The 11,218-nt window shown below is 40.2% G+C and overlaps 1 protein-coding gene and 1 long non-coding RNA gene across 4 annotated transcripts; one reads left to right on the top strand and one right to left on the bottom strand.

Annotated features, from left to right (window-relative positions):
* Positions 1-1,823: 1,823 nt before the first annotated feature.
* rnf34a (ring finger protein 34a) lies at positions 1,824-10,757 on the bottom strand. 3 transcript variants are annotated; one of them, XM_042488455.2, is made up of 8 exons: positions 10,598-10,756; positions 9,096-9,314; positions 7,732-8,118; positions 6,985-7,047; positions 6,043-6,244; positions 5,612-5,641; positions 5,331-5,372; positions 1,824-4,700 (listed from the first exon to the last, which is right to left on the bottom strand). In XM_042488455.2, exons 1-8 carry the CDS (start codon positions 10,601-10,603, stop codon positions 4,513-4,515), a joined length of 1,137 nt encoding a protein of 378 aa, XP_042344389.2. In that variant the 5' UTR covers positions 10,604-10,756; the 3' UTR covers positions 1,824-4,512. The 3 variants fall into 3 exon arrangements, with proteins under 3 accessions (XP_042344389.2, XP_042344391.1, XP_042344390.2); XM_042488457.2 differs by lacking the exon at positions 9,096-9,314 and having other exon boundaries at positions 10,598-10,757; XM_042488456.2 differs by lacking the exon at positions 5,331-5,372.
* Positions 6,147-9,773, top strand: LOC148189792 (uncharacterized). The gene is made up of 2 exons (XR_015776479.1): positions 6,147-6,286; positions 7,937-9,773. It is a non-coding gene; the product is annotated as an uncharacterized LOC148189792 (long non-coding RNA).
* Positions 10,758-11,218: the final 461 nt, after the last annotated feature.

Here is an 11,218-nt window from a genome sequence, read left to right as displayed (position 1 = left end):
GTGGCAGGTTTGTTGTGGTGCTGTATTTCTAACATTCTGTAACAATGGATTCAACCAATACTCATTGGGATGTTCAGAGTTTCAGATATTTTTTTTAGTACCCAGCCCTGATCCGTATTTCACAACTTTGTCCTCAACCTGTCTGCAGAGCTCTTTGGTCTATATGAGGCCACTTTCTTGGTGGAAAACCTTGCTCAGTGGTCCTGCAGAACAGATCTATACAAACTAAGGTCATGTGACACTTTGCAGACAGGTGGACTTTTGAAGGTGATTTGTATGTGTATGTGATTTTATTTTTCTGAGTCTTTTAAAACATTTTTTCCTTTTCACTTTATTAATTTGACTATTATGTGTAGGTCCATTACAAAAAAAACCTCAATAAAAATCCTTTAAATTAGAGGCTGTAATGCAACAAAATGCCAAAGACTCCAAGAGGGATGAACACTTTTGCCAGGCACTGTAGTGGAGAAATGGCCGTGCTAGTGGCCTTGGCCCTAGGAATGGTAATGTGGATCTGTCTGTCAGTCCACCTCTTTGCTCCAGACTTAAATATCTGACAAAATATCGTGACATATTGCAGAGACAGACCTGCTTCACAGAGGAAAAATGCCACAGGTTATCCTCTGACTTCCCCTCTAGCGCTACTATGAGGTTGACATTTGTGGTCTTGGTTGAAATGTTTCTACAACTACTAGATGGATTGCCATTAAATCTGGCACACATATTCATGCCCCCCTTCAAGAGAAACTTTAACAACGTTGGTGATCAATTAACATAAAGCAATAATCATGTCAAATTTTCAATTTGTGTGGTGGCTTTCTTGAACAATACCTGTGACCAAATGCCTGTAAAACTAGTGGCATTCTCATTTATTTATGTGTTTATTTATCTAACATTTAATAGCATGCTAACATACTAAACTAAGAGGTTCGGTGGGTAATGTTAATAAAAATAACTGTTTGTCATATTTCCTGTTAGTCGTAATATCCTGACAATAATATGTAAGACAGATAATCTGTGAAAAATGTTCCTCTTGCTCTTCCTAGTGCTGCCAATGGTTTTTTCAAGAATCCACTGAACAAAATAATCATAGCAAGGACTCTTAAAATGCCACAGAAACAACAAGCAGCAAACACAAATGGCCTTTTGCCAACAACAGCATACATGGCTGACAATGTAAAGCATGCTAAAAAGAGAGAATTAAACTGAGCCCGAGATAAAACCAGTAAACATCAGAGTGGCTTTTCCAGGGTGAAGAAAGCTACAGGACCTGAAAGTATTCAAAACCAAAACTGCTTACTTAAGATACTGAATGCACACAAGCAGTGATTGTCGTGGTAGAGACTCCTCGACTCTGATTGGTTAGTGTTTTCCAGAGGTGGTTGATTTTTGCAGGTATCATTATGAACACTGGGAGGAGCCAGAGGAACATTTTTTTTTTTTGACAGATTATCCGTCTCATGTACTACTGTCAGGATATAGTGACAGTTTCAGCAAATATGCCAAATGTTTTTGTTAGTAGAGTTACTGAACGTTTATATGGTTAACATGATAAACATACCTGCAGATAAACAGCATATTAGCATTGTCAATTGATGCTAAAAGCACAGCTTGCCCAAAAGATAGTCCAACCCCCCCCAAAATCACAATGATATGAAACAGAAATCCTGCAAGACTCACATTTGACAGGCTAAACCAGTAACTGTTTGGTGTTTCTGCCTTGAAAATGATCTAAATAGCTGGTTAACTAATCAAATGATCATTACAGCATGCATTAGTACTATATCTAAGATAAAAGAGGAACATTTCTTGTGATGCATGAGTATAAAAAACAGACTTTAATTAAAATCTTTAATTACCAAAATAAAAAGTTCAACATTCCCAAATACAAAGACCAAACCTTGCACACAATTACACCCTCTCTAAAGGAAAAGTGCAACCTGCTCCGCTACTGTTCATGATTGTTGGGGACATCTTTACTGTAATAGCAGCAATGTTGACTTTGTGTGGGTACAGTTAAGAGCCGGATTCTTCTAAATGAGCAGGAATAGGGCGAGAGAAAATAAAACAGGAAGTTTTATAGGTGAAGATGAGAGGAATAACATAACTGGTGTCATACAGGTTCTTGTCATGCTCTGGTTCAAGAGGGACAATAAGTTCAAGCAAACCTATGCAGATCAAACACTTTTTTAACCACTTGACATGAAAACAGAACTCTGTAATAATAAACTAACCCAATCCCAGGGACATTTCAATTATCTGATATTACACAATTTAAATCAAATGGAAAAAATATAGATATATACATCTCATATGGATCATTATATGCAAATGTACATTAGCAAGTCATTATTTCTATATACTTTCTATACCACAGGTGTCAGTAAACTCAAAGCTAAGTCATTGAATAGTTAGTTCAATACATTACTCCTACATGAGGGAAAAATCAACCAAAAAGCATTAAGACACTTCATTCCACTCATGACAATAAACAACAAAACAAACAAACAAAAAAAAACATTCATAGTTTCACATCCACAGTTCAGCTGGAAAATGGGGATGGTGGTTGGATGAGTTAGCACCGGTTTTTGTCTTTTGTCTCCACTAAGGTGCAGACACAGAGGTGACAGCGGATGTTAGCTATTGCTGTAATGACAGACTTTGTATGACTATTTAAATGTGTAATGCAGTAATATAACACGCATCTATAACAAAATAAGTGATTATAATTAATAATGCATCGATTTCATTGTAAATCACTAATATCAATCAGCAAAATCCTCGAGCCACAACGACAGAGCCGCTGCCCATTTGTGTGCTGAGTAACACTTTAACTTGAAAGAAACACAAGATCAGTGATTTCACCTTTTCTCCCTGACAGAAACAAAGTTAGTTGCCTTCCAGATTTAATCCCTCAAGCTTAAAGGGTAACTTTGGGATTTTTCAACCTTGGACTATTTCCATGTTTTTGTGTCAAAGTAACTAAAGGGAACAACATTTTTAAAAACTGGTTCAGTATTGAGCGAGAGAACTGCAGCCGGCTGCAGCAAAACAGGCTGCAATGTAACAACTCAGGGCAATTATGAATTGTCAATTTACTTCCACTAAAATAGTTTTTTTTTGCCACTGACAGGCTCATATTATTATTCTAAATATTGGACATTATGGACATTATACAGAGATAGACCTTTTTATTAAAGAGCAAGATCCAGAAACATCGCTATCACCAAAGCCACCAAACTCCATTTAAATAAACAGTTTTGAGCTTGTATAGAGTCAGCATATTTTCACATCTAACTGAGTGAATTATGGGTTCATTTCAGCTAAACCAGAGTTGGCAATTGTCAGAATAGTGGAATGATGAACCAAGACAGTTTTATGAGTTTTATTTTGTTTCTGTTGACTTTAAATGTAGTTTATGATGATTAAATTACTATTAATTTCTATGGAATCTGGTAGGTTTTGCGATAGCTTTTTAGGGGCTTTTTTTGGTTACACAAAAAGGATCTCACTCTTTAACCAAGAGGTCTATCTCTGTAGGGATCCCTTTTGTGGTTTTGTCAACACTTTTTGAACAATCTAAGCCTGTCAGTGCAAACGCGAACACTTTTAGTGGACGAAATGGACAGTGGATGCCTTGGGTGGCTACATTGCAGCCTGCTGACGGCTGCTTTTCCATCACTTAATATTGAACCAATTTTGAAAAACTCTTGTTTCCACTGGTCATTTAGACACAAAACATGGGAAAACGGGGTCCTGATTGAAAAATACCTAAATTAACCTTTAAATTTGGACAAGTATTTGTCCATGTGCTACCTCAGCTACCATTACTGGTTATAGTTTTCAGTGGGTTGTGAGTCATGGTGCGTTAACACACAGTGTGAACGAAGTGCTTTCTGTTAAAACATGCTGAAAAATTAACAGCTGCACACTGACCCACACAGTCGAGAGGGGAAAAAAATGGGTGAGAAGCATAAGGGCATGACCCATTATTTGGCACCTTGTTTACTCACCCTCTCTGCTGTGGTCAGGTCAGGTGTGCACCTGTCCTCGGTGTTACTAAGATATGTAGTCGCTTGCAGCAGTTGTAAAGAGAGGTGCTCTTAAGCTACAGTTTATAGGCAGATCTGAAGGTGATGAGTTGTGTTTAACAGGACTGCACGCGGCTGAGTGCCACACATTCTTTGCTTTGAAAAATTGCGAGAAAAAGCAAAACAGACACTTAGGAATGAACACAGATTAGAGATATGTTTACTTGAGGAATGACTCATCGGAGGGTACGATCCTACGCTTTGCCCACTGGTGAAACTGAAGTCAAATTCTTAAGAAAAACACATCTCTCATAATATTTCAATGTGCAAATAATGTGAGTTTTAGGGAATACAAACATGGAACATCCACAAAATAAGTCTTTTGGGGATTCAAAGGTTATGAGCTGCATGGTTGATTCACGGTACAGTCTCAGTCTGAGCTGCTGCTCTGAAGCAGGTGCTGCGGTGTTGCAGGGGTTTATTAGGATTTAAAGACGTGCACGGCCCTCACAACATACTGCCTGCAGATCGGACACTCGTTCATCCTTTTGCCGCACTTGGTGCATGTGACCATGTGACCGCACTCCAGGAGAACGCAGTCGATCATAGCGTCCATGCAGATCCTGCAGAGGTTGTCGTCGTGGATCGTCAGCGGGCCCTTCTCGCCATCTGACAGAGACACAGAGAGGTGACTGGAAATGTTAGGGACCCCCTTTAAGCACATCACAAACAACAGAGTGATTTTTCATGCGCTGCGGAGGTACACGGGGCCAACAACACACTCAGCGGCTTAATAAAACACCTCATCTTATCGAGTGTGCCTTATCTTGCTAAGGTCATGCTCACAATCTTCTAAAAATGTCAATGCCTGACAATGGCAATGTGTCAAGGTGTTTCTATGACGACCACACAGTCTTTATCACTGGAAGCGTGCTGCTGAGAGAGTGAATATACACGGCTTCACACGCTGAAGCACATGAACAGATGACAGAGGGTGATTGATCTCATGGTGGATCAATGTTTCTGGAGCATGACACAAGAAACTGAAATGTTCAAATTTCTGTTCTTGAGCGGGATGAATGATTCATTCATTTACACCCTCGATAAAACAGCCTTCACAGTGAATGCCATTCCACATGAGGACCACAAACAGGAATTTCACAGAGAGGAAAGTTGGACCACGAATGAGAATGGGTTCACGTTGAATACAGATGGCAACACTGTTTGTATGTTGGAGAGGCGAGTCACAGGTGGTGCATATTACCACGGCGACAGTGCGGAGGAATCTGTGAGCCTTACCTCCGATGGCACCGTTGCAGATAGGAGGGGGGAAGGCCACCACTTTAGTTGTGGGAGGAGTAAAGCAAGCGAGAGACATTTCATCATGACTCTGAATGAGAAAACTCATCTGAATGACTCTGCTTGTGATCACTGCAACTTATCGTAAATTATTGTTATTACCTAAAGTATGTCAAATTGACAGAGGAAGCACAGATATTAGATTTTCTTGGTTAAAAACAGGATGTGGTATCTATTACTGATTTTCGGGACAATGTGCACAAATATGAGAGACAGCTTACCTGTGGTTACAGTACTGCTCACATTTTCCACTGCAAGAAAGATTACATCTGAATTATTATCTCAGAAAATATCCATATCATGCTGATGAAGTACAGTTATTATTATCAGTAATAATGACCCTTAAATGAACTAAAAGATACAGGTTGTTTAGTTGAACAAATGCTTTACTTTAACTGAAACCATTTTCTTTAATGGTGAGATTAAGTGATACTCTCAACCCAGTTGCATTTTTTTTCAATACTGCAGATAAAAAATTATACATGATAATGATAATGATTAATTTTTATACCACAGTACACTGTAAAACCAGTATATTGCTGAAACACTATTCTATAGAAGTAAAATCTAATTAATTAGGACATTTTTATAGCCAAAAACTGCTAATCTAAAGCACCCAGTATTCACTCAGATTGACAGAGAAAATACCCACATGATTTCCTGTTCTCCTCCGTCTCTCTGTACAGCCTGCTGACACGCTCCACCAGCTCCCACTTCTCACAGCACCCTGAATAGTTTACAAAGTTCCTGGCCAGGATCTCCTTCAGCTGCCTGACAGACAGGCCCTCGATGTCCCTCAAGCTGGAGATGTCTGAGAGGGATGCCCTGGCCCGACGTCGCGTCTGAGGACTAACCTAAAGAAGCAGGAATCAAGACATTAGGGACGACAGAAAACGGTACGTTGAGATTCCCATAACAAACTCAGCAGTTTGATTTGCCTTAATATTTAATCGTGTAGGAAAAAGCCTCGTGCAAAACAGTGAAATGGGGTAGCAGCACATCACGCAGTGACAACAATTGCACTCAGGGATCATTAAAAATGAAAGTAGTCTGTATAAAGGTTGGATTAAAATAGATATTTCCCAGCGTCCTCCATGTCTTGTATTGAGAGAGAACACGCCACCTGATGCTTCTTGTAACCGGAAAAGCTCTTTTTTTTCACTGTGCATCATAAATGGGTTTATTACTGCTTCTTCTCTGCAAAAGGCACTTTTTTAACTTAAATGTAAAAGTTTGAGTAGAGTAGAGCAATCTGCATGACACTGCAGTTTCTGACGCGTAGGGGAATGCAGTTTCAGAGGGCATGCTTAGCAAAACTCTCTGGTATGCAATAGAACTTAATGTAAATTGTAATTGTAAATTGTGTTGTATTGGTTTTTTTTTAATTATTCAATTTCAGCATTAGAATCCTATTTTCAGCCCTATATTACACTCTGCAAGTTAGGACAAAAAAACTCTACATACATGGCCATGTCACTGATTATTACTGCTTATACTCCGGCGTCAACACTCTGTAAAAGATGTGCATTCATCAATACTTCACATATGAATGACTACATAATGACAGCAGGAAATCTGATCCGTGAAAGATCACCTCAGGAGTGTGTTCACTGGGGTCCAAGTTGAGGAGAGACACAGATGTGGCATCGCCTATATCCTGCAACACAGCGGCAATAACACACGTTAATAGCGTGCACTGCATGCGAGGGACAAGCCAGTTAGCTGGGGATCAGGATTAGGCACTCTTTAGACAGCTCATTGATACCTTGGGAACAACAATGCCTCATACCTTCCATTCATAGAAAAGCTTACTGCTCCCTAAGCAGGCCAAGTACAAGTATTTATAGTGGATCCTGGCCGCTTGAAGCAGAGTTCCTTCTTCAGTGCCAGTGGTACTTATTACTCTCTGTTTTACTTTTAGCCTCTCTGAAATCCTGATCACTTCCCTTTTAGTGAGCTTACAAATGGGAGTAAAGCTAGAGAGAAAGGATAAACAATAAAATTCACTTTACTATATTTGTCTTTGGTGGCAAGTCAAATTGTGCCCATACACTCATTAGTGACAGCTCAATAACCCGAAGCCTGAAGTGATGACATGATGTATTAGATCTGCACAAATAACCTAAAGTCCTGTGCAAAAACACAAATGGGAGCTTTCAGGTTAATTATTTTACCCGCCAAAATCATTAAGACCAAACAACAAGTTGCAGGTGATGACCAGTTTCAAAACTGAAAGGTTTGTAGACATACTTTTCTGTGCCTCAGTGAATAATTACTAGGACATGGCTGAGGTGTGGTGCTGTTAAAAAATCACAGATGGTTTATTAAAGCCGGTTCTGACCTGATTGGTATCAGAGCTATCACTCCTGCTGAGCCGCTCCTCCTGAGAGGCGACGAAAGCTGACAGCTCTGAGGCTGACTGCGTGGTGGAAGGGGTCGGCGTATACAGCGAACGTGAGTGGAGGCTGCCAGTTTCAGGGTCCTCCTCCTCTTCAATGCCTCGGTGACAGAGCACCAAGTCCACCAGGTCTTCTTTTTCCCTGCAGGTGTCGGTGGGGATGTTACGGAGCAGCAAGTACTGACGCAGGTCCCTGACTCGTAGGCGCATGAGCCGCGGCCGCTGAAAGGACGTTGCCTTCAGCAAATGACATGTGGCACAAATGCGTAGATTCTCCTGAAGCACGGAGCACAACGAGCAGAAGCTCTTCTTGCAGTCGCAGCAAATATACTGCAGAAAACAAAGAGTGAAAAAAACAACAACATGATGAAAATAAGGGAATTTGGGAAAACCGTGTGCTGCTGCCAAAATAAAAGAGTGCTGAATTTGACATAAAATATGGCCAAATGCTTCTCTTTAACCCTTATTTTTAAATTTTAACATCAATTTGTGATATGACGAAAAAATGATAAAAATGGGGAAAATGGAGAGACAACATTTAACAAATTACTAGAAGGCTAATCAGTGCCAGCAGATCTTTCCTGAATTTTTCAGTCACTCACATCTGCTCTACCTCTCCAAGCACGAGGCAGGAGGCAGCTCATTTCTTTTAAGTGACAAACATCAAACAGTAATAAATGCAAGACGTGGGGATTCGACTGGCACGGTGAGCGAGTGAAGCACAGGGTTCACACAGAATGAGACCCTGAGCCATACATGAACATGAGCACTCAGAGTGAAGATATTACAGAGCAAGTGTGGCGTCCATCTGTCTCTGCAATCAGCTCGAGCGGCACCGCGTTTTCATTAGAAATTAGTAGCCTCTGGGTGTAAATTAAATTAACTTTTGCCTTTCTGTTTCCACACAGAAAATATTGTTTCAGCTCTGTAGAAGTGGTCAGCTGCGCTCTTATCTACGCAAGTGTTTCACAATTTGAGGATTTACTCTGTAGAAATCGCTTAGATTTAAGAATATCTTTTAAAAGACGTATAATTAAGGTTTGGGGCTTATACAGTTTTAATTGATTCCACTTTTAATTTTAAGTCCATTGGCTGGACAACATAAAAACTATGAAGACTATCTGCACTCTATCTACATGCCAAAAGCTAGATGACTCAGTTTTCTGCAGGGAAGTACATCAAGTAATCAGTCCTTCTGTCTAAAATATACATCCAATACCCCCCTCTGCTTCTACACATGCACCTTTCCCTTTTCATTAAGTCAGTAGACCAGTTAACATGTACTGGCATCACATCCAGATACCCACCTTCCTCCTGAAGACTGAGAAGGCCTGACCACAGGCCTTGCATACAAGACTGGGACTCCCTGAGCTGGTGGGCGGGTATGTGGAGTATCCCGCACTGGGGGCAAATCTGAAGGGTCCAGCACCGGCTCCAAACCCTGGCTGCTGGCCTCTGATGGCCCCAGTACCCATAACTTCATTCAGCAGACCACAGCATGAAGCCCACATGGACGAGGCTCCTGCCTGAAGTATAAATACACCCTCACTTCAGTATTTTCAACCTTCACATTGATGCTGTTGATACTGGCAGTAAATTGATGCATAATTTGAGCAAATTGTTACCACGGAAACAAGTTCCATTCTTTGGCCAAACATGGGTGGTTATTCTAGTGCACTACTTATTAGGGGTCGACAGATTATTGGCCTGGCCGATTATTGGGGCCGATATTTGGCTTTTTGCCGATTATCTATACCAGCATTTTATTTTAATGATCGGCAATAAAATTAATTAAAAGGTGCAAAGAAAATGTCAGCATGGGAGGAACTTTTACTTTCTAAAACTACAGGGAGCTATTTATATTATTTCATTTTTTATTTAAATTTTACCTTGACTATATATATATATATTTTTAAAAAGTTGCTGGGAATTTGCTGTGTATGATGTTTAAGGTTTCAGTTTTGAATAAACATTTTCTAAAGGCATTTAAAGTTTTGTGTTAGAGTTTGTTATATTCCAAAATCTTAACACTGATAGAAGGATTTTCAGTTTTAATGTAAATGCAAATCGGTTGTAAATATTAATTATCGGTCTCATTAACTACTAATTATCGGTATTGGCCCTGAAAAATCAATATCTTTCGACCCCTCGTGCTTACTACATATGACATGACTATACTCTGATGTGAAGATGCGCAGTGTACGTTGAGCACAAAAGACCTTTTTCACAGCAGATATTTTCACCTACCACAGTAGAAAAAAAGCCCAGGTAAAACTGATTACCTTAACAATGGCTCAGTGCCATTAAGCTACTGCAAATAGTCAGCATGCATAATACCAAGGCCTGTCCCAAGCACAATGCAGCTAAATTTAATCTAATTAAACACACCTCTGCATTTCCAACTGACATGTCAAATTGTCTGCTGTGAAAAAGGACAATAAAGTACAAACAAAGACAGCAAACAGCTACTGTCAAAACACTGCCACAACACAGACAATTAAGCTAGCTACATAGTTTAAAGATTTGTGATAGGCTAATCAGCCGACGTTCATGCAGCAGGAAAGCAGAAAAACAACTCAACTCATATTGAAAAACGCACTTAAATCACGGCAGGCTAAAGATTACAGTGAAGTCGGTGTTTAGTGACAGCTGTCTATCCGACCGTCATGATAATTAGCTAGCACAGGCTAACAGGTAACATAACGTCAGCGACACGGAGCTTTCATTAGCTAACGCTAGCTAGAGGCTGCTAGGGACAGTCTCAGCAAATGTTACATTTCAAACGGAGGATGTTTAAAGACAACCGCACCTTCATTGCAGCTCCGGCGTTTCTGATGTGAAAGAGGAGGCTGACGGTGTAAACATCGCAGTGTGAAGCATCACTCCTTTAATTGCCTGAATGCGTCTTGATGTGACGAGAGTAACGATGTGGACCCGAGCGATGCTGCTTCTTCTGTCTGAGGCTGCTGCAGCCCGCACAGCGCCACATCCGTCTGCTGCCCCCTGCAGCTCATCTGCGGGACTGACTGCGCTCCACTCCACCCACTGTTTCTATTGGTGTACTGAGGTCATGTCCTCATTCCCAATTATTTTGGGGAGGATTATTCAAACACAGGCGTCTAAGTCTTCAAATTATAACCCTAAACATAGTGGGTATTTTCATTCCACTGTTTGTTGAGTCATCAAATTTGGCTTTCTCTGAATGGATTCATTATGTTCACAGTCACACCCTACCAGCAATCAATAAAGAATCAATAAACAATCTCATTTTGCAGCAACCTTCCTTAACCCAACACCCAAGCCTCCGTTTTTATCTTTAACCGTTTGAGACCAGGACACAGAACAGAAGAAAATGACCAAAAATGTAGCAAGAAATTAGTTTAAAAAATAAAACGGTAGAAGAAAATTACCAAAGTTGAAAAAAAAACAA

The sequence above is a fragment of the Plectropomus leopardus genome, chromosome 4 (genome assembly GCF_026936395.1).
Source record: "Plectropomus leopardus strain MGB_pleo_1.0 chromosome 4, ASM2693639v1, whole genome shotgun sequence".
Taxonomy (NCBI): domain Eukaryota; kingdom Metazoa; phylum Chordata; class Actinopteri; order Perciformes; family Serranidae; genus Plectropomus; species Plectropomus leopardus.
Note: the sequence above shows the minus strand (reverse complement) of the source record. Positions and strands in the feature narration are given on the sequence as shown.